At 45.2% G+C, this 24,171-nt stretch overlaps 1 protein-coding gene across 1 annotated transcript in view; it reads left to right on the forward strand.

Moving 5' to 3' along the window:
• The window catches only part of fto (FTO alpha-ketoglutarate dependent dioxygenase), a 164,285-nt gene that overhangs the window by 34,439 nt on the left and 105,675 nt on the right, over nucleotides 1-24,171 (forward strand). Inside the window, exons 4-7 of the mRNA XM_056278611.1 lie at nucleotides 85-219; nucleotides 3,513-3,592; nucleotides 3,878-4,021; nucleotides 18,348-18,467. Coding sequence (XP_056134586.1) covers nucleotides 85-219; nucleotides 3,513-3,592; nucleotides 3,878-4,021; nucleotides 18,348-18,467 — 479 coding nt within the window. The remainder of the gene's footprint in view (nucleotides 1-84; nucleotides 220-3,512; nucleotides 3,593-3,877; nucleotides 4,022-18,347; nucleotides 18,468-24,171) is intronic.

Consider the following 24,171-nt stretch of genomic DNA (forward strand, 5'->3'; position numbering starts at 1 on the left):
AGCTACAATCCCAACATGTTACTTTAACTGTAAAATGCAAACACCAAAGTGATGTGATGATGTGATGTGATGTTGGCCGTGTAGGACAGACAGGTGGGAGCAGTGAGGGAAGCAGCAGTGAGACGGTGTGCTGGAGGATTGGGCTGAAGGTAGCCTGGGACATCCACACTCCTGGCCTGACTGTGCCACTGCAGTCTGGAGACTGCTACTACATGAGAGGTACTGGGCTTTCTCTCTCTCTCTGTCTCTCTCTGTCTCTCTCTCTCACTCACTCTCACACACATAAATGCTCATGTATGTGCACACTGATGCACATGTAAAATAAGAAATGTTTACGCATGTGCTCACACAAACATGCTTTGGACAAAGGCGTACGTCTATCATAAACCTTTTAGAATTTAATTATTTATTTAATTATTTTTTTGCACTGTCCAAAATGACCCTAGGTGCACCGGAGCCCCCTGTTTCTGTCTCCTTTTTTAACTCTCTGTCTCTCCAGGGGAGCTTGGCCTGAACACAGAGCTTTAAGATTCCATGAAATTGTATGCATTAGAGAGGTTAGGAAAACCAAATGTTATTTTATGAAGTCCTGTGACCCAGCACCAGACGTGTCTCTGCGGAGAGGACAGGCAGCTAGCCACAGGGGCGTAAATCACAGCCTAATGCTGATGGCTGCAGCAGACGCCTCCGCCCTCCTCTCCCCGGCCCCACAAGGCCCTGCTAGGCCACCTTGCTTCCCACCGTGCTACACTGAGTGTCAGGACATATATCTCTTACACCACAGGGGTGTTCAAATGGGCAAGGGTTGGGACCTCAATGGATGGACAGGGGGATTTATTGTTTTATAGGAGCTGAAGGTGAATGGCATATTTGTTTCACGTGAATATACAAGGATAGTCGTACATTCTTGGCACCAATCTTGCATATCTTCCAAATTAATCGTGATTTTTCTCTTTTTCATGTGAACCTTTATAAAACGTGTTTTTCTTAGGTAGCTACGGATGAGCAAAAGGAAATCTTAGCTTAGGGATCTTAGCCACAAAATAGGCGTGGATGAAGATGGAATTTAAGCATCACGTTTACCTAGTGTTTATCTAAAAAAATATCGAATATTAAATCATCATCGAAGTCGAAATCCATGATACTATATTTAGACCAAATGCAGACTTACACCAAATACAGTGCGTGTGAACTTATTGCTCATGCAGAAATTCCCATCTGTCTTTTCTCATTCAATCAGTATAATTGCCTGTTGTCAGCCACTGTGTGCCAAAACAAAATTTGAATTTAAACACCATAATTCTCTGTCATCTTTGTCTAGAAAACCCCTGACTAGAACATTTTCTTCATTTAATATATTATATATTAGCCAACAATAGTATTCATAATCATAATCGTAATCATAATAATCAGTAACATTCATTTATCTGAAGATTTCGGCCCAGAACGTCTTCAGACAGGGCTCCATTTTGGCTCCCTTTGACTGGGTGAGATTAACAGTTGAACAGTCACTTTCAGCCCGGCCATGATAATAGAGTGATGGGCTGTTGTGCAGACCATAGTAATGGGACTTGACTGTTGTGGATCAATGGGGATTTATGCTCTACTTGGTGAGTATGCCCTTGAAAGGCCAACTGCTGCACCCAGATAGCGGCTCACAAAGTGCAGCCGGGCTCCTCTTTTGGCCCACCTGAATAAAATAGATCACGTACAATCAACGCACATGCACACAAAAAACAAGCACATTTGCAAATCACACACACACACACACGCACACACACATCTTGCACCACACTGCACACCCCAGTATGGAGGTCTATGTCGCGTGTGCGCACACACACACACACACACACACACCTCTTTTGCATTGAGAGCAGAAGCCTGACCATTGGACACACACACACACACACACACACACACACACACACACACACACACACACCCACCTCTTTTGCATTGAGAGCAGAAGCCTGACCATTGGAGAACGTGAAAGAGACGTATCCTCTTCTAAAATGTGTGTATATCTCTGGTTGTCCACACCTATTGGAGATACACATATACAACCACTCACTCACACACACACACACACACACACACACACACACACACACACACACACGTGCACACATTTTTCATCGCTGAACTAAGTGTTAAAGCAAAGCATCCCAGTATTTCAGGGACATACACCTCATTATAAGCAGGTTGTTGTATCAAAAGAGGAGAAAAAAAATTAGACACCATAATGTCTTTTCGGTGCCATTTGTCACTGATGGCCCTTTTGAACTGCTAATGTCTGAGCCGCTGGAGGCAAATTGAATCACCCTTATTTCCACCCAAATGGAATTTCAGCAGTTAAAGAAGAACAATGCAAGTCTTGACACCGGGCCTGTTCGATAATCAGATTTCCAGCTCCCAAAGCGCAGTGGGACTGGAGAAAAGAGTTGACCCAATATATTTAAAAGCCCGCTTCCTGGAAAAAAAAAGGACAAGTGGCAGCAGGCGTAGGGGTTGAAAGAAAGATAAATATTTATTACAGTTATCGAGTTTGCCTCCCCTCCCCGCAGATCCCACCGAGGCGTCAGACGTGCCAAGAAAGGAGCAGATTGATGGAGATAATTTGTTATTGAGTATAAACAGTTTTAAAGACACAGAGTAATTCTGCCAAGCGACCTAATCCCTCACAATCTCATCTGGGGTAAGAAAACACCAGCAAGTTGTTTTGTTTGTCATGATCTTTTTTTTTCTTTCTCCCTACCAAACAATAATATCTTTCTCCCAAAGCGTTGGGCTGTTTGACTTTCAAATCACGGGCATTAGTCAGTGTACTCTCGCTCTAGGGTCAGTGTAAATATGCGCGTGTTGTGAATGACAGCTCTGTCACAGCTAAATTAATTATCGGTATGAGGCAAATAATGGCAGAGCTAAGAAACATCTATACACACAGAGAAACACATGGAAGGATACACAGGAATCAGCAGTGAGGCTTCATTTTGAAGCCTCTGAGATATTGGACAAATGTTTGTCGGTATGGCTCTCCTGTCTTGACAGATTGAAGGCGATCTGGTATTATTTGGTAATTAAAATTATCGTGCAATGCTGCTCAGTCCGTGTACTTCAGCGCTGGGCTGAGGAGCCGTCTAGCTGGTTGAGCTGATGGAGTTGTAATGTTCTCCCACACCCCGTTTTGGAATTGGTTTTTGGTTCTGGACTTGTCTGTTCTGTTCTGGTCTGGTCCAATGGCGGACTGGCCATCTGGAGCACCAGTAATTTTCCCAGTGGTTTGTGTGGGTGGTGGTGTAACGCACGGGGGGGCGGGGGTGTTGGTGGGCCGGTCTGAGTCAAAAAGTCCGGGGCCATTTTTCATTCCAAGTCCGCCCCTGGTCTGGTCTGGTCTAGTGTTGTCTAGTCTAGTCTGATCTCATCTGTTTTGCTCTGTTAATGTTTTGTGCTTTTTCTGCTCTGCTCTTGTTCTGTTCTTGTTGGGATTGAGTACTATTCCCTCTCTCCACCAGATGACCTGAACAGCACCCACCAACACTGCGTGCTTGCTGGTGATTGCACCCGCTTCAGCTCCACGCACAGAGTGGCTGAGGTGAGCAGACAAAAACAACCCTCGATGGAATAATTCAACAACTTCAATTTTTTTCAGATTTGCTTTCACTGTATAAACTGTGGAGAAAACAGTGACCTCACTCTGTTTCGATGCAGAATGCTAACAAGCCACTTTAGAAACAGAAGGACACTGAAAAGCTGTAACTTTATACCTATATGTTTGGTGAAAAATGTCAACAACAAGCTGAAATATTCTGAATGAACAAAAATTGTTTTGTTGTCATGTGTCCATCACTGTGCAACTGCTTTTGCATTGTTCCAATAGTGTTCCAGCGGAACCCTGGACTACATCCAGTCTCGGTGCAAAGAGGCCTTGTCCAACATGAGCACAGACCCAGAGACCGGCTCCCACAGCTTGCTGTCCCTGCTGCCTGCCATGCTACAGAACTGTGAGGAGATTCACAACGAGGTGGGTGCTTGGTTGGTCTGTACATGTGAGTTTTTCATGCATAATAGATTCCATATTACATTGAATTGACAGTACGTCACATAATTTGAGATTACATTCAATCCAGGTGATGGGTGTATACAGCAATTATATTTCACCAAAGACACTGACAAAGTATTAGTTATGGAAATTGGCAAACCCAAGGAATAGTCACGGAAAAAGCATAGATCATGGCATTTAAAGCAAAGCAAAGTAAGGCAGCTTTATTTATAGAGCATATTTCATACACACGTGCGATTCAATATGATTTACATAAAATAGGATAATATAACAAGAAAGAGAAAGAATTAAAATGAATAAAATAAATAAAAATATAAGGCAATAAAATTAGCAGCAGGAAACCAACTTACCTGTATAAAAACAAAAAAGATAAGACAATTAAATTTGCACAGATGACAAAAAGAACAAATAAAAACATTGGTGCTACAACTCACAGTTGAGACAGGAGGTACACCTTTGTGGGGCTACTCTAAGTGAAGCAAGTCAGGGTTCATAAGCTCTACAAAGCAAAAACGTTTTGAGCTTGGATTTAATAATTGCCACATTTGGGGCGTATCTCAGTGTTTCTGGGAGTTTGTTCCAGGTGTAGGAAGCATAATATCTGAATGATGCTTCACCATGTTTTGTCTTACGTCTATAAACAGTTAGTAGTCCCTTTCCAGATGCCCTAAGGGTTCTTGATGGTTCATATGGAATAAGAAGATCTAGGAGATATTTTGGCCCCAAGCCATTTGGAGTTTTATAGACCAATAAAAAAAATTTAAATTCAACTTTCTGGCACAGTGGAAGCCAGTGCGAAGATCTGAGAACTGGCATGATGTGGTCATATTTTTTAGTTTTTGCGAGTACCCTTGCAGCTGCATTTTGAACACACTGTAGTTTTCGGAGAGTTTTTTTTAGGAAGCCAGTATAAAGCCCGTTATTGTAATCTGTCCAACTAGAGATGAAAGCACGGATAAGCTTTTCCAAGTCTCACTTGGATAGTAGGCCTTTAATCTTAACTGTATTTTTAAGGTGGCAATATGCTTATTTGGTTAATGAGTTAACCTGGTTTTCAAAGTGTAGACCAGTATCTAAAATAAAACCCAAGTTTTTGGCCTGGTTTGTAGTCTGTAGTGATAGAGACGTTAGATAGGCACTGACCTTAATTCTCTCATTTTTGTTGGAACTAAAAAAACAACTACCTTTGTTTTGTCCTTTTTTAGCTGGAGAAAGTTCTGGCACATCCAATCATTTATCAGGGGGACACAATGACAGGAAATCAATTGGACTAGAGGGTGAGAGGGCAATATAGATTTATGTATCATCAGCATAATTATGGTAGGCAATATTGTTGTCCTGCAGAATTTTTCCTAAGAGTAGCATGTAAAAATTAAATAAGAGAAGGCCAAGGATTGATCCTTGAGCAACTCCACACATCATGTTAACCTTCTGGGAGACAAAGTTGCCAATGGAAACGAAGTAATCTCTATCTTGCAGGTATGACCTGAACCAGAGAAGGACCATATCAGATAGTCTAACCCAGTTTTCTTGTCTAGCTAATGATATAGAATCATCAGCGGTATCAAATGTGGCACTTAAATCCAATAAAAGCAGAACTGATATATTCCCAGAGTCAGAGTTAAGGGAATGTCATTAGCCACCTTAATTAGCACTGTCTCAGGACTGTGGTTGGGGTGAAATCCAGATTGTAAGATGTCAAAGCAGCTGATAAATTTCCTTCTCAATGACTTGACCTATAAATGGTAGCTTTGATATTGGTCTGTAGTTATTGAGTAAAGACAAATAAAGAGTGCTCTTTTTTAGTAGGGGTTTAGTAACTGCCATTTCTAGACCCTGTGGGAAAAGGCCAGATGAAATCGAACAGTTAACAATTGTGAAGCAGGTCTTTTGATAAATAATTGAAAAAGTAGGCAAAGGATCTATACAGCAGGTAGATAGATTTAATTGCGAGATGATTTTCTCAAGGTTATTAAAGTCAGTGGTCATGAACTCACATTCTTATTGAGGTCATTTCAGCTGGAAAAAAAAGGTAATATGTTTTGTGGCAGCAGATTTATTGAACTTCTAATTGTTTTAATTATGTTTCTGAAAAACTCTGTGAACTCATTGCATTTACTGGTCAATAAATGTTCAGGGGAAGCTGACACTGGAAGACTAGTCAGCCTCTCAACAATTGAAAATAGAACATGAGCATTGTTAGAGTTATTTCTTATCACATCAGAGAAATAGGATTATCTTGCAGTATTTAATACAAGGTTGTAGCCATGCAGGTTTTCCTTATAAATGTCATAGTGGATGTGGAGGCCTGATTTTTGCCATTTGCATTCTGCTTTCCTACATTCTCTTTTCTGGCTTTTACAGAAGCTGTATTTCTTCCTGATGGTGCAAGCTTGGGGAAGTTCAACTTTTTCTTTACTGGGGCAGTTGTATTAACGATATCTTCAATGTTTGAATTAAAATGATTTAAGAGATGATCCACAAAGGTTGACATAGAGGGAGGGATCAGCGAAATAGCCTTTAGTAAACATTTCAGTAGTCTTCTCATTAAAATACAGTTTTTTAACTGTTGCATGTTTAGCAAGAGTCTGATGAATAGTAGATATACTATCAAAGAACACAGAGAAATGGTCAGAAAGTGCAACCTCAACCTCAGATACACTAGAAATATCAAGGCGCTTGGTAATAACTAAATGTAGAGTGTGCCCTCGGCTGTGAATTGGTCCTTGCACATGCTGTGATAAACTAAGAGTTTCCAGTATGATAGTGAGTTCTTTTGCATAGTTGTCCAGTGTGTTATCAATGTGGACATTAAACTCACCTGTAAAAACGAAGCTATCATATTCTATTGAAGTAGGAGAAAGTAGCTCAGTGAAATCATCTACGAAACTGCTGTAGTATTTTGGTGACCTGTAAAGTGTTAGAAATAACATCTGTTGAGAATGCTTTCGAAGGAATGAGTGATATTCAAAGTAGGGAAACTCTCAGAAATGTTCTGCTTGCACTGAAATAAACACCGATCAGCCAAACCATTAAAACCACCTGCCTAATATTGTGTAGGTCCTCCTTGTGCCCCCAAAACAGCTCTGACCAGTTGAGACATAGACTCCACAAGACCTCTGAAGTTGTCCTCTGGTATCTGGCACCAAGACGTTAGCAGCAGATCCTTTAAATCTTATAAGTTGCGAGGTGGGGCCTCCATGGATCAGACTTGTTTTTCCAGCGCATCCTACAGATGCTCGATCAGATTGAGATCTGGGGAATTTGGAGGTCAAAGCAACACTGAACTCTGGCATGTTCTTCAAACCATTCCTGAACAATTTTTGCAGTGTGGCAAGGTGCATTATCCTGCTGAAAGAGACCACTGCCATCAGAGGATACCATTGCCATGAAGGGGTGACTTGGTCTGCAACAATTTTTAGGTAGGTGATACGTGTCAAAGTAACATCCACAAGAATGCCAGGACCCAAGGTTTCCCAGCAGAACATTGCCCCGGGCATCACACTGAGTCCGCCGGCTTGCCTTGGACCCATAGTGCATGCTAGTACCATCTCTTCCCCAGATAAATGACACACATGCACCTGGCCATCCACACTATATAAAACAAAACGTGACTAATCAGACCAGGCCACGTTCTTCCATTGCTCCATGGTTCAGTTCTGATGGTCACGTGCCCATTGTAGCTGCTTTCGGTGGTGGACAGGAATCAGTCAGCATGGGCGCTCTGACTGGTCAGTGACTATGCAGAACCATACGCAACAAGCTGCGATGCACTGTGTTCTGACATCTGTTTATCATAGCCAGCATTAACTTTTTCAGCAATTTGAGTTACAGTAGCTCTTCTGTGGGATCGGAGCTGACGGGCTAGCCTTTGCTCCCCACGCACATCAATGAACCTTGGGCGCCCATGACACTGCTGGCAGTTAACCGGTTGTCCTTCCTGGGTCCACTTTGATAGGTACTGGCTAGAGCATACTGTGAACACCCCATAAGACCTGCCGTTTCAGAGATGCTCTGACCCAGTCATCTAACCATCACAATTTGGCCCTTGTCAAAGGCAATCAGATCCTTACGCTTGCCCATATTTCCTGCTTCCAACACATAAACTTCAAGAAATGACTGTTCACTTTCTGCCTAATATATCTCATTCCTCGACAGGTGCCATTGTAATGAGATAATCAGTATTATTCACTTACCTGTCAGTGATTTTAATTTTTTGGCTGATCAGTGTATCTCTACACAGAGCAGCTACTCCACCTTTTTCGCCATCATGACTGACATTTAAAGACCTAAAGTTAGAGGACTAATCTCAATCAGAATAGCAGCACTATTTTTATTACGTAACCAGTTTTCAGCTAAGAAAATGAAATCAAGATTATGTGATGTGACAAAGAAATTGATTAGAAATTATTTATTCCCTAGGGATCTTATGTTAAGTAATGCTGCTTTGATTGTTTTAGAAACAGGTTTCTGACTAGGTTTGGATGTTATACTGCCATGTATAAGATTACTTGAACGGAAGCTAGCATCCAGGTGTCTTAGCTAGCATCCAGGTGTCTTTGGCCATGCCGCCAACTATTTAAAATTTGTGGTATTTGTGACACAGCATGTCAAATAGGGTATCCACTCTGTTATCTGAGCCGAGGCCTTACTGGAGATATTAGGTAATTCCTTAATTTTAGCTTTCAGCCTTTGAGAACCTCTTTGACTGGGGAGTAAGGGATAGACTGGGGGTGTTTGGGAGGTTCTGGTCTGTCCTTCACACGTTTCCAAGAAATGGCATTGCAAAACTGTACTCATGGGCTGTCACACATGGATAACTTTTCCAGGCCTTTAATTAGACGCAAAAGAGTATCGGAAGATGGAGATAACCCCAATCTGCAGTTGCAGTTTTTGGCCTTCACTTACAGATAGTGAGAGTTTTTTTTTTTTTTTGGATTTCTCCCCCTTTTCCTCCCCAATTTTACCTGGCCAATCACCCTGCTCTCTGAGCCGTCCCGGTCACTGCTCCACCCCCTCTGCCGATCCATGGAGGACTGCAGACTACCGCATGCCTGCATGTGGGAGGATCACGCTATTCTCCTCAGTTCCCCCTCCCCACTGACAGGGGCCCTGACCGACCGGAGGAGGTGCCAGTGCAGCGCCCAGGACACATACCCACCTCTACCTTCCCACCCGCAGACATGGCCAATTGTGTCTGTAGGGACGGCCGACAAAGGTGGAGGTAACACGGGGATTCAAACCGGCAATCCCCATGTTGGTAGGCAATGGAATAGACCACTACGCCACCCAGATGCCCAGATAGTGAGATTCTGAAGCCCATATCTTATGTTTGTACAAAACAGCCGGGAACCACTCCTGTTTGTAAGGAACCCATCTGATTTAAAGCAGCTTTTACAGTTCCAGAAAAGGTCAAAATTGTCAATAAAACTGATTATGTGCGCAGAGCAAGCTGTTGCTAACTAACCACATGTTAAGGCGTCTACTGTGATTTTCAAATCCTTTGTTTAATGTTGGTATAGGGCCCAATATTGTTGTGTGATGGTGGAATTTTCCCAGCATTTTTAGTAAGAGAGTTTAATCTTGCTGGAGGATGTCATATGACCTAGTGTGAATTATGATTTCCTCAGTGCTTCGTTGGTTAATAACAATAGCTGGAATCATCTCAGCTAACTGACTAACAGACGCATCAGGAACAAAGTAATTGTCCAACTTTGCCGTGTGGATGTGTTTGGTTATTGTGTCCCCAAAAAGAATGGTGTCCATGTCCTCATGGCTGATAGTATGCAGTGTAGTCTGTCGAAGTGACTTGGAAGTAGCTATCTGGGGTTAGCCATAACCCCAGAGTTAGCGTTAGCAATAGCAGTCACCCTGAGTCTAGTGCAGTTATCCCTGTGCCCTGTCAGCCTGGGAGCAGCTGGTCCAGCTGGAGTATTAGCTTCAGGAAGTTCACTGAAGAAAGTTTTACCACTACATTTGGCAAGAGCTCTGAAATGTCTTATCATGAAGGCGAAATAGTTGAGGCAGATTGTTTTAGTGGCTCATACCTGTTCTCCAGTGGCAGTTCAAGTTGGGGGGTTAGCAGTTGTGGCCTCCTGCTTCTTTAGTTTTTCCAATTCCCTTTTCGACACACCACAGTCCATAAATAGCACCTTTATTTAGCCACTGTTCCAAATGCTGTCCTGGGCTAAAACAGTCATGTTTGGAGCAGTATAAGGGGAGTTGTCTGCCGCAGCACTGACATTAGTGACTGGGCAAGAGAGAATTTCGGCTGGCTCCAAGGGTGGCTCACTAGCCTCTAGGCTAGTAGGTAGCATGGAGTCAATAAACTCTTCAGTCTCTCTGACCTCTAAGCGGGTTCTGACTGTTAGCTGGAGTTCGGCTATCCTTTGAACGAGCTTTTCGTAATTGGTACAAGCCATATTCGCAACCTCAAGGGCAAATGTGTCTTCCAAGCAATACAACAATCAATCATTTAAGCTGCAAAAAAGTGCAAGAATTCTAATACAATACGACTTAGATATAATATGCAATTTAGATTTAAGCCCTTTGAAAATCAGATTGCATATGGGGGCGCTGTATGTCTCCTATATATCTGCTGGTTTTTGTACTCATAAAAACAACTTCTGTTTGAAATCCAGGTTGTCCTCATTTGTTGTAGAATGTGATAGATTGTAAGCCCATTGCTCCTCCATATGTTATCTGTGGATGGAGTCATTTAACCCCACCACCCACCAACCATCCATTCGCCCACCCGCTTGCCTATTCACATGTGCGCACACACACACACTCGCGCACGCACAGACACACACGCACACACACACGCACACACACACACACACACACACACAACAATAAATGATGCTGGCTAAGGCTATGAGAGGACTAAGGAGGGTGGGAAAAAGAGACCATGTTTGCGGCTCTTTATGTTTGTGATTCCTTTATGTGTGTGTGTGTGCTTGTGCGTGTCCATGGTGTCACTTGGTGGGCTACATTAACCTGCCGGAGGCTAGCAGTTAAAATAGCACTTCACCTCTCCCCCTTTGTACCCCTGGGCTCCAGGTGTCTTCCCAACCCAACTCAAGCACCACGGCCCCTCGGCGGGACGCCATGACAGATGAGCTTGGTGTAAGGTTGTTTAAAGGTTGTAGGCAGTATTAATTATTCAGCACCGCCAAACAATAGGGTTGTCTGTATACAGGGGAACACTGTGCGAGTTGAGTAGCAACACCTGCTTGCTCGCCACCGAGCACTGCAGGATTACCCAGCGTAGGCCTCCACCACAGGGGTAAAACACGTTTATTTAGGAAAACAGGATGCTATTTATAAAAGGGCAGGTGTGTTTGTGTGTGTGTGTGTGTGTGTGTGTGTGTGTGTGTGTGTGTGCGTGTGTGCGTGTGTGCGTGTGTGCATGCGTGCGTGCGTGTGTGTGTGTGTTCGTGTGTGTGTGTGTGTGTGTGTGTGTGTGTGTGGCGGGGGGGGGGAGTTCTCTCTAGGGCTCTAGCCTTCCTAGGCCAGTGCTTGGCAATGATCGATGCGGCCATTTGTTTGGAGTTGCCCATGAGAACAGAACACCCACTTAAATGATGTATTGTTGGCGGAGTTATTTATGATGGCCGTCCACTTCAGTGCTCGGCGTGCGCATATTGCACGGGTCGTGTTTGACATGGACGACCGAGGAGAGAACAAGCCAGAGACGTGCAGGCAGTCTTGACCTGACCACAGCCTTATGTGCCTTTCCTTAAAAAGTGCTAAACAGCGAGGGCTTTCTGGCTGATCTAGTTGGAGGATGCCATGCAATGAGTTTGAGTGGGGGGTGGGGGGTGGATGGGGGGGTTGACAGTTGTTGGGGTGAGTGGGCGGGCATGATGGTGATGAAACAGAGCATCTGCCATCTGAGTATGTATGTTGAGGGAATGCTGGGGGGGGGGTAATAGAGCCACAGGGGGGAGTTGACGGCAGAGAGAGAGAATGCTGAAGAGAGATGGGGACAGAGTAGCAGAAGTAAAGTTAGCCGACATGTCCGGTTAGGCAGTGTTAGGCGACCACCTGGGGCAATACTAGGATTTAGAGTAGCAGACGTCAGCTGTTACCTCCCACTGGCTGCTGACCTTTCCGGACTCAAAACTTCACAGAGTGCTGCACAGGACCATGTTGGCTAGCAACAGCCCCGGTTGATTAGTTCAACATCTAGGCTCGGGGTTGGTGGGGTAAGCAAAACTTTTTTTTTTAGATTTTTCCTTTTTTCTCCCCAATTGTATCTAGCCAATTAGCCCACTCTTCTGAGCCGTCCCAATCGCTGCTCCACCCCCTCTGCCAACCCGGGGACGGCTGCAGACTACCACATGCCTCCTCCGATACATGTGGAGTCGCCAGCCGCTTCTTTTCACCTGACAGTGAGGATTTTCATCAGGGGGAGGTAGCGCGTGGGGGGATCACGCTATCCCCCCCTTGAACAAGCGCCCCGAACGACCAGAGGAGGCACTAGTGCAGCGACTAGGACACATACCCACATCCAGCTTCCCACCCACAGACACGGCCAATTGTGTCTGTAGAGATGCCCGACCGAGCCAGAGGTAACACAGAGATCCGAACCAGCGACCCCCCTGCTGGCAGGCAACTGAATAGACCGCTACGCCACCCGGACGCCCAGCAAATCTTTAATAAGTTGTCTCCTTCAGGGGCAATTTCATTGAAATGTTAAATGTTTGCAAGTTTTGTAACCATTTAGGCTAACTCCCCCAAATGCATGTGCACACACACACACACACACACACACACACACACACACACACACACACACACACACACACACACTCACAACCTCACTCTAATCCACACAATTTTGTGTTTTGTATTTTATTATTGATTTTGTACATCCACAAAATAACGCAAAAAACTGACACACATGGATCCCATCACGGTACACCAGCCGTTTCTAAAACGGCATCTGATATTATTGTCATTTTAAAAGGATTTCAAACACCGGTTGTTGTAAGAGGTGGTGTTGTTCTGTTGTGCCTTGCATGACGTCCTAGCATAAGCTGACCCTGGAGAAAAGCCGAAAACTAAAGATTCCACCTGTTTGTTAAACCTGCTGTCGCTCACTCTCTCCTTTTATTCTCACCTGCTGTTGTGTGTTGTGTATGTGTGTGTGTGTGTGTGTGTGTGTGTGCAGGGGAGTGGCACGGCGCGTGTAGGATGCGTTGGGTGGGGAGGGAGGCTTGCTAACGTTGCCTCGCCACACGGCCCCGTGCGCCTGTTCGGCTTTGAAATGCTAATCCCCGACGCTAACGTCTTGTCTCATTTAAAGCCACAGTGTCACTTCCCAGGTGGGTGTGTGACAGAGAGCCCTGGGGGACCCCCCTCTAATGATGCCAGCCCTCCTCCCACGCCAGCAAATATTGAAGGGAGGGACAAGCCGTTCCCACGTGCTCTGCCAGAAAGTAAACTTGGCTCGGAGGCACGTACGCGTGACCTTCCTACATCCTGCGCCGACGTAAAACTCCTCCCCTCGCTCACCACTCTCCACTAAGCTTTAGACCGCCATGCACGAGTAGCCAGAGCTGGCATGAAAATGGCGTACTGTTTGGAGCGGCACTTTTTTATACAATTGGTTTTTACGGACTGGGTGTCTCGAAACCAAATGGTTTGAATTAAAAAAATGTAAGTCACATTCCTGTCAAATAGTCTTCCTACAGTTACGCCCTGGCCAACGAAGCAACAGCATATTCAGAAACATCTGGAACCGAGGTGGAGACTTTTATTACTGAAAGCTATCATCATCCAGTTTTATTGTATATATAGAGACTATGTAAGGTAGAGCGAGAGAGAGAAAGAGAGAGTGTGTGTGATAGTGTGTGCATGTGTGTGAGTGATAGAGAGAGCGAGTGTGTGATAGTGTGTGCATGTGTGTGAGAGAGTGAGATAGAGTGAGAGAGAGCAAGAGAGTGTGTCCATGTGTGTGTGAGTGATAGAGAGAGAGAGTGTGTGAGATAGTGTGTGCATGTGTGTGTGAGTGATAGAGAGAGAGAGTGTGTGTGTGTGATAGAGAGAAAGAGAGAGAGAGAGAGAGTGTGTGTGTGTGTGTGTGTGTATATATATATGTGTGTGTGTGTGTGTGTGTTTGTTATTCCCAAACTAGCTTGAGACCTCTCTGGCTAGTGTGTGAGGAGTGTGAATTCTGGCGTGGTAGCTTACGGAGGGGGCTGGGGGGGCCTGATGCTCCTGGTTGATGTGTAAGGAGGCCTGGAAAGGCAAATAGAGCAAGGCAAGCTGTGATCGATCCTACTCTCATCAGCTCCCACCTCGGGGCCCGGGCCGGAAATTGATTGGGCCTGCTCAGGAAATACTGTGGAGGTGTGGAAAAATCACGCCTCATTAAAGGAGTAAAAAAAAAAGGGCTACTTGGCTTTGACTCCCGGGTCGCCATGGTGAGCAGCCACTCGACGGCCAGGGCTAATGTGTACTTAGCACGTCCATCACCTGGAGAGATGACAACCACTGCCGCGGGGGAGCCACTAACTCCCTTCTCAGTCCCCGCCACACCATCTTAGAGAAAAACCAGCCCTTGCAACCCCTCTCTCTGCTGCAAAGAGTCTCGATCCATCTCCCCGGATAGGTGGCATTTAGCTAGTTTGCCTCTTGGTAAGTCAAAGCTGGGCAGCCAGACTCCAAATGCCACACGGCTGTGTCTCCCTGACCTCCTTAGATGGACTGCTTTGTGGCCGCTACCGGCCAGCACGGTGGGGGCCTGGCGGCCATGTCGACTCAAAGCAAAGACATGGGTTGGTTCCCTCTCGCGAAAGGACAGGCGGACAATCAGAGAGACGGGAGGGGGGGACGGACAGCGGGGAAAGGAAACATCCGATGTCGCCGTTCCACGGCTCTGTTGTGTGTTTGAGATGTCGTGATCGAAGGGGAAGTGGATTTGGAGAGTGTTGGAGCGGCCATAAAGGCTGACATTTCTTTGAAGTGTGTGTTGTATGGTGCACCTGTGAGGGTGCAGAGCGGTGCCACTGCCTGTGTATCCCCCCTGACATACCCCAGTCGCCGCATGTCATCCCCACTCTGATCTGAGCCTCCTGAAACCAAATGGCAGGATGATTATTTGCATTCCCCCAACAAATACTCCTTTGTGCTTGTTTTCCTGTGTTTCGGGATGCCGGTTTGGGGGGGGGGGGGTTCTACATTAGCAAGCAACAGAACATTTCAGAAACCTTTTTTTTTTGGGTGGGGGGTTCCCCCCTTTTTCTTCCCAATTACATCTGGCCAATTACCCCACTCTTTCCCGAGCCGTCCCGGTCACTGCTCAACCCCTTCTGCCCATCCGAGTAGGGCTGCGGACTATCACGTGCCTCCTCCGATACATGTGGAGTCGCCAGCTGCTTCTTTTCACCTGCCAGGGGGACGTAGCATGTGGGAGGATCACGCTATTCCCCCCCAGTTCCCCCTCCACCCCGAACAGGCTCCCCGACCAACCAGAAGAGGCGCTAGTGCAGCGACCAGGACACATACCCGCACCCGGTTTCCCACCCACAGACACCGCCAATTGTGTCTGTAGGGACACCTGACCAAGCTGGAGGCAACACGGGGGTTGGTGGGCAACGGAATGGATTGCCATGCTACCTGGGTGCCCCTGATTTCAGAAATCTTGATGGCATTCGGGAGTCAATCTGTCAAATTTTAGTGTCATGAACAGCTTGACCTGACACCATCTGAAATGCCGTCTGTCCTTTTGTGATCGAACCCACCCACCAGGTACTCCCAGCAGCGTAAAACAAACGCTAACAGCTATTTGCAATGCTGTTTGACCCAGGTGCCATCTGAGGCCGAGGTTTTGTGTTAAATTCATCCACCTCAACCATAACATGGCTGTTTTTTAATTCACAATGCCGTACATCAGCCGATACTTTGTGAGAAGAATAATTGGCAGAACAGTTTTTGGGAACGGGAACAATAGTTGTCTCAGCGCACATTTGATATGCGACTCCTTTGTATGCAACTGCACCTTGTGTTGTACAGTTGTCTTTGTCAAAACAAAATGGGGCATGTATTGTTTTGGGTGGATGATGCTTTGTAGGATGTTTTGGGGGAGGGCAAATTGCAGCGCCTTTCATTTACATGGGCGACATTCGGGGTAATCTCTGACACACACACACACACACACATGAACACACACACATGCACGAACCCCCCCACACACACAGACTCACACATTCTCAAATCGGTAGCTGTGTGCGCACACAGAGCCCCGTGTAGACACTCAAGGGTGCAAACTCATACAGACTCAAACGCACAAACGCACACTCAAAAATAGATAGGCTACACCTGGCTACATGAAGCATCCTGGTGAGGATTAAATCAGCACTTCAAAAGAGCAGAAAACAAAAACACTCCCGGTGGAGGCGAGGCGAGCGGCTCGGCAGCCTAGACTCGCATCCCCAGATGGATCCGGGGAGCAGGAGAGGAGGGGAAGTGGGGAGGAAAGAGGGGCGAGAAGGAAATGGGTGGAGTTTTCAGGTGTGCAGACTGGAAGGTGAGCGTATGTGTTTGCCCATGTTTGCATGCATATTTGTGCATTTGTTTGTGTGTTTGTGTGTAATGGGGGGGGTTGCTCATGACATACGTGTGTGCATTAGTGCAAGCAAGTGTGTGTGTGTCTGTGCGTGTGTGTGTGCCTGCGTGTGCGTGTGCGCAACATTTTGTGCCAGGGCTATATTTTGACACAAATTTCTGAAAATCCCTTTTTTATTTTGGCAGTTTAGAGCTTTGTATAATGCAGTCGTCACCCACCCAACAATAGGGGCGTGGGCTTTACCCCCCCCCCCACGGAAAAAATCTGGAAGTCAGGCCCTGTTGATTTATCTATCGCCAGGCAAGCCAAAAACTGTTCATTTTTCTTTTTCTTGGGGGAACTGATGTGTGATATCAAAATAATTATATCGATGTAAGTCTCTGCAGGACAACATGGTCAAAACTTCAAGTGCAGTCATTAAATAAACCTTTTTTCAAGGTGTTTTATAGTCTGTCAAAGCTCTCGTGGAGCATCTTCATCATCTCAACCTTCAAAATCACACCCCATTTTCACATTTAATTAGACAGAAACACTCAAATCCCACAGATATCGCGTCTTTTTGTATCGACATGGCTTTGTATATTTTCAGAAGAGCCGAGAAAGACCTCGTTATCACAGTAGCATGACTGACACGTGGTAATTTTAATTTTCAGCGGGAAATGTTAGTTGTATTGGCTGGATGGCGTGGGCCACTACTCTGCCACCTACAGTGACAAAGGCATTGCTGCCAGGTGGAAATTATTACTTCCAATTTCAAGCACAGACTGACATAAATAGGGGGGAAGCAAGTAATGAAATCACAAAACATTTTCTGCTAGTATGAGAAATCTAGCATTTAAAGACAGTGACGAAGACCTTTTTACCAGAAGCAATGAAGGTTACTTTACTATTTTGGTGGGCAAAACGCTGAATATTTTCCTGGCTGAATAACAACTATACTAAATGAAACACTGTTAACACTAAATTATGACTTTTAACACAGCGATGACAGCAGACACCGGCCTCATTGAGGAGGATTTTCTAATATGGTCTAATCTATATTTGGGCTAAAGCATGCAGCATGATGGGAGCAGTATTCTCTCTACAGCGAGATGTTAAACATATCTGCACATAGAATCATTATGTTTTCCATAGTGATTGCTTCTATCTCAGCGGCATGGTGGTACAGTGGTTAGCACGGTCACCTCACAGCAAAAAGGTCCTGGGTTTGAGCCCCGGGGTAGTCCAACCTTGGGGGTCATCCCTGGTCATCATCTGTGTGGAATTTGCATGTTCTCGCCGTGTCTGCGTGGGTTTCCTCCGGGTGCTCCGGTTTCCTCCCACAGTCCACATGCAGGTCAGGTGAATCGGCCGTACTAAATTGCCCCTAGGTATGAATGTGTGTGTGTGTATGCGTGTGTGTGTGTGTGGGCCCTGTGATGGACTGGCGGCCTGTCCAGGGAGTCTCCCCAGCTGCCGCCCAGTGAATGCTGGGATAGGCTTCATGACCCTGAGAGCAGGATAAGTGGTTTGGATAATGGATGGATTGATGGATGCTTCTATCCCATGCTTTAGCCGAGACACAGTTTTCTGAGAAACATGATGAGGAAAACAGCATTTTCTCATTCCTATCGAGAGAACAGTATTATTCTGTAGAGTCAGTTCTTGTTCCCTTTTTTTTTCTAGTTAACTTGGTATTTAAAACCTTGTATTGTGTGCTTCTCTGTGCAGGTGGAGTTTGAGTGGCTGCGTCAGTTCTGGTTCCAGGGCCGGCGCTACACTCGCTTCTGCAGCTGGTGGAGCAGACCCATGGAGCAACTGGAGAAGGACTGGAGGCTGATGGAGACCATGGTAAGGCCACATGGCAGCACTGCTGGTCATAGGGGTGTTCTAGCTCCCTGTGGGCTGCAGAAGATACTGCGTGCGAACACTGGGAGAAAGAGGGGCTGCGTTTCTATTGGTGCCTCTCATGTTGTAAACATATAGGCACATACACGCCCTAATGGCACCTAATGGCACAAGAGATTTTAACTTTTAAAGGGAGAATTCCTTAAATTGCATTTAACATGATTCATTATTAATTCGTCATAGTCATGATTCTGTGCTTTATTATTATATAATTATTATAGAATTGATACACGGTGTAAATAAAATAAGCTTAATAGATTCAGTATTAGGGTGCCCCGGTGGCTCACCTCGTACAGCGCGTACCACATGGGGCTGAGTCCTTGCCGCAGCGGCCTGGGTTCGATTCCAACTCTGGCCCTTTCCTGCATGTCATCTCCTGCCTTTCCTGTCTCTCTCCACTATCACTGTCTAGTAAGGGTGGAAAATGCCAAAAAAAAAAATCTTTAATTAAAAAAAAATAGCTTCAATATTGGCCTTGGCTTGCAGGTGAATTATTTGGAAGGGACAATTCTTTTTAAATGATTTTTAGTATTTTTTAGTTGCTTTTTTGAATTGCACATTTTTCTGTTACTGAAAAGTTAATCAGAATGAGGATCGTGTTGATTGGCCATGTAGGTTTGACTCCGGTTTCGTGGCTCTCTCAGTGTACTTAACATAGAACAACAACACTACAACACAACAATCTTCAGATATATACTTAGGGATTGACTTAAACAGGTGGAATAAGAGGTGATAAAGTGCAATGGTTCAGAGAATATATCAGAGATGCTGAAATAGGTGTTAGCAGGTTACTTACATGCCTGAGGTAGATGGACATGACAGAGTGAGTGTACCAATATACTCCAGCTGTAAGGTTTTATTAAAAAAAAAAAAAACAACTAAGGCAGCAAAAGTCAGAGAACATAGTCAAGGAAAGCCTATTTACAACGCTGTAATGGGCGTGATTTCTGTTTCACATCTGAGATTAGGGCGTGGCACCTCGACCCAAAAATACATATGCCAGAGGAAAACTCGTGCACAGATTCTCGAACAAATAAACACTGGCCTCTCTCACTTTGACCTCGGTGTGCTGTGGGATCCCGCACATTTAAGCCATTCGTCAACAACAGGAGCGGCGCCCATTGCACGTAGGTGCTTTCATATTCCCTCTCGCATGACTCAACTTTATTTATAAGCCTGTCCGCACTCACAGCCAGCCTCTGCCTGCTCATTACACAACCGTCATGGGCGGTCTGAAGTCCAGTAATGCTCTTCACAGGGAAAGATGCACGTGGAGTCACACGACGCGGACTTCTAAGGATGTGTCATGTATTTCAGCATAGCCTCACACAGGTTTTTATTGGAGTGGGCAGGCAGCTATTAGGCACTACTCAAATGGAAAAACGACTTGGTAATAGCAGACTCGCAACCCGAAAAGTGGGATGAATGTCCGTTTAAAGTCCCCTTAGTCACTCTCTATGTTGTAAATATGTTAGCGAATGCATGCGTCCGAGTGCATGTGCGGTCACTGCCTCTGTACACGGATGCTCACATGTTGTCCACACACGTGCGAGACAGACAGGCTGACACACTTTCTATCTCATATTTTATCTTACTGTATGTGTATAGATGTACCCTATCCCTCTGTGTGTGTGTGTGTGTGTGTGTGTGTGTCTGGCTGGGTGCGCTCGCTCAACAGCCAGACACCAGAAGCAGCAGGGGGCACTCTTGCATCACTCTAGCAAAGAGGTAGCGAGCATGAGAGAGCTGTGTGCCTCTCCTCTTCTCCTGCAGTCTCTCTCTCTCTCTCTCCCCCCCTTCTTTCCCTCCCTCCATCTCTGGGAGCTCTCTGTCTCTGTCAGTGGCGAGCGCTGAGCAGTAATCACATCTAATGCCCAGGCGGGGATAAAGAGTGGGGCTTGAAGAGAACCGTGCTGCTGTCACAGCCATAGTCTCTCTCTCTCGCTCTCTCTCTCTCTCTCTCTCTCTCTCTCTCTCTCTCTCTCTCTCTCGCTCTCTCTCTCTCTCTCTCTCTCTCTCTCTCTCTCTCTCTCTCTCTCTCTCTCTCTCTCTCTCTCTCTCTCTTGCTCTTGCTCTCTCTCTCTCTCTCTCTCTCTCTCTCTCTCTCTCTCTCTCTCTCTCTCTCTCTCTCTCTCTCTCTCTCTTCATTCTCCCTAAGTTGAACTTGGGGGGGGGGGGCACCTCTGGGCTCAGATGAAGTATGTGATTTGGACCCCTGTATTTAGAAAAGAGCACAAGTGAAATCTGAAGTCTCTGCAATTCTCTGTCTCTTTGTCTCTCTGTCGCTCTCTCTCTCTCTCTCTCTCTCTCTCTCTCTCTCTCCTCTCTCTCTCTCTCTCTCTCTCTCTCTCTCTCTCTCTCTCTCTCTCTCTCTCTCTCTCTCTCTGCAAACCTCATCTATTCTTTGTACGTATTTTTCTGTGTTTGTTTAAGTTTGTTTCTGTGTATGTGTGTGTGTGTGTGTGTGTGTGTGTGTGTGTGTGTGTGTGTGTGTGTGTGTGTGTGTGTGTGCGCGTGCAAGCTTGTGTTGATGTGCACATGGGTGGTTTATGATACACGTTTCCATTTTCTTGCATGCAGACTGAAGTCATGCAGTCTTATAGAAACGTAACATTACCCTTGCAGCGCAGAGCAAGAGATGTACTAAACATTTTCACAAAAAGAAAAAAAAATTGACGTGTTCTTCTTTAATCCCATTATATATCTGGATGAATTTACTTGGACTGGAATTTTATTGGTTGAAATTTGTTTTATATCTAATAAAACACACGGTTTCAAGTCTTGAAAAAGTAACTGTTTCCACTGCTGACATGCATCTTAGACCTACTGAAAACTAAAACAGGGCTGAATACATAAATGCAATGGTTCACTACCGCATTGCAAGACAATATTGCTCTCGTAAGCAATATTTGCATGTAAGCATCAACCCTGATATGTTGATGAAAAGCATTTTTGGTTTGTATAGATGTGACATATAGATTCCCTTTTCATTTTTGACAGGTTACTCTGTTTGGCAATTGAGCTAAATTGCTTTGCTCTCAATTGCACTAGATATAATGGTGTGTTTCAGCCCTAAATTCTTAAATTTATTTTTCTTTTACATTTTCCAGTAGACAATTAACTGTGCACACTTCTCAAATAACGTAGTTTACAGTGTGTGTATATTTAATTTTATGAGTTTTTTTTAATCTCTCTTTGCAGCACAGTGCCGCATTTTCAAGACGGTGCATTTTTCAAAAGCGTATTGTAAAATGTCATGTTACATGTATTCAGGTAGAGTTAAAAAGGTAACACTGTTATTTCACGCTAACAATTTACTGTAGTCATGAAAAATCATTTCATTTCATCCTGCTAGGTAGCCATACAGAAGTCCCTGTACGTTATTTTACATCACATTTCGCAGAGTAGCGTAGTGAGATGTGCAGGCCTGCGTGTTCTTCTTTAGCGTTAGTTTGTGTTAAGGGTGTATTTGCAGATACTTGGTGGATACTGGCTCTCCCCTGGGCTCTCATTCTGCTTCTTGGCCCGTTGTCATGCAAATGTTCAGCCTTCTATTTGAATGACGTTCTGGGAAAAAAAGAAAAAAAAATCAAACACATTCGGTGCCTCACTCACTTTTTTTTTTCTCCCCCCACTTCAAAATGGTACCTCATGAGTCCAAGTAGTTCCTTAATAGAAACAAAGAGATGGGCTCCAGGACCCTCTATCGTGGCTATCATACTTTCTTTAAACCAGGAACAATGAATATCGTCTACCTGCCTGACAATAGAGCGAGAGCTCTGGCTTCATGCAGAATATCTTAAATACCGGTGTGACATTTAAAAAAAAAATGTTCCTCTTATCACTGTGGAGGAGAAGTGATGGCAATGAGCCTAGAAGCCCATCTTCCTTCTTAGGCTTCCTTCCGTGTGTGTGTGTCTGTGTGTGTGTGTGTACTGTGTTTGTGTGGGCATGCTGTTGATGTTAATGTATGCACTTGGCATGATTTAAATAGATTTAGCAGCTCTGCATGCACACTACAGCTTTTTCCCTAATTTGTCACTTTCCTGACTTCTGTGGCTGCTCATCTCACAACTTCAAAAGCCAGCATGGATGCAAAGATATTTCACTGCTCTCTCTCTCTCTCTCTCTCTCTCTCTCTCTCTCTCTCTCTCTCTCTCTCTCTCTCTCTCTCTCTCTCTCTCTCTCTCTCTCTCTCTCTCTCTCTCTCTCCCTCCCTTCTTTCTCTCACCCCTTGCTATCTCCTCTTATCTATGTTTTTCAAGCTCTCCCCATTGTTTGACAGGCGCAGGAGCCTTGGAATTAGAAATCTTTTCAACGCACATCAAGGAAATTAATCCACTCCCGGTAAATGGATCCACCCAAGTATAATACATTTGTACCCTTAAAGATGTACAAAACAGGTAGGGGTATCGGGACCGCGTCGTTCTCTGCTCCGTGCGCTCAGCCCCGTCACTCCTCCTTTTCCAACGGCATGGTCATGCGCAAACACGCGGTCTTCCCTTGTCTTACCGAGCGATGCAGAGGGAATCGCCACGGCGGCGGTCGGCCAAGGCACATGTGTGTGTTTGTGTTTGCTCGCCTGCACGGAGGTGTGGGCCTGTGACCATCTCATCTCCTGCCCTGTCTTTAATAGCGGTCTTTGGGAACAATCTGGGCCGCTGCGGAGGGGCGCAGTGCAATCTCACGCAGTCCGGCCCAGTCGCCATTGATAGCTGATTAGGTTATTGACCTAGCAGGGAGTGTGTGTGTGTGTGTGGGGGGGGGTCGATGGTGGGGGATGATGGAGCTGAAGGGAGAGGCTACACAGAAAGAGAGAGCGAGAGAAGAGGAAGGGTGATGGAAAAATAGAGAGAGAGAGAGAGAGAGTGTGTGGGAGGGAGGGGGGTCAATGTAAATGTTATTGCTGTGTGAGCTCATTTGATCAAAGCCCTGGAAAGGTTAAGCGAATCCAATCTGGTTTTGTATGGCAGAGTGCAGACACAGGCACGAGGGGAGAAACCCCCAGGACGGAGAATGGATTATCATATTGGCACTGGAGTAGCGGGGGCCTCCGACGGACAGTTTACCCTGCCCGTAATGCGTTTAGACAGCAATTGGCCTTAATAACCTTTATTGACTTCAGCGGGTCAGTGCCAAGAATCTAATTATCAAAGTGTATCAATTTCATTGGAGTTTAGAGTTGCAGTGCTCATATAATTATTTTAAGGTCGGGCCGGGGCAATTAATCCCCTCTCCACTTATTTGATGGCTTTGTAAAACATTATAAATGTTATGGTTTTCTGTTGTGCGTTCCACCGTAAATAATTTGAAGGAGCAATTTTTTGAGAGCTCGCCTTGCTGGTCGAGCTCAGGGACAAAACAGGATATTTACAGAGAGCTGGGGGCGAAGGCTAAATTGAGTTGCAGATGTTTACGGGTGGTATTTTATTCTTTTTATTTTTCTGTTTTGTTTTACTTGCATAGCAGGCAAAAGCCTAATGCCTGCTAAATATGCACACATGGAATCCAGATTAATTGCAAGTGCAAACTAAACAGTAAATTGTTTAAAGAGCATTTTTATTGCTTATTATGAAGTCATTTATTATCTCTTACATAAAATCACGGATCGGCCTCTGCTCCATTCTTTTTCCTTTTTGCACCCTAT

Source organism: Lampris incognitus, chromosome 4 (assembly GCF_029633865.1).
Source record: "Lampris incognitus isolate fLamInc1 chromosome 4, fLamInc1.hap2, whole genome shotgun sequence".
Taxonomy (NCBI): domain Eukaryota; kingdom Metazoa; phylum Chordata; class Actinopteri; order Lampriformes; family Lampridae; genus Lampris; species Lampris incognitus.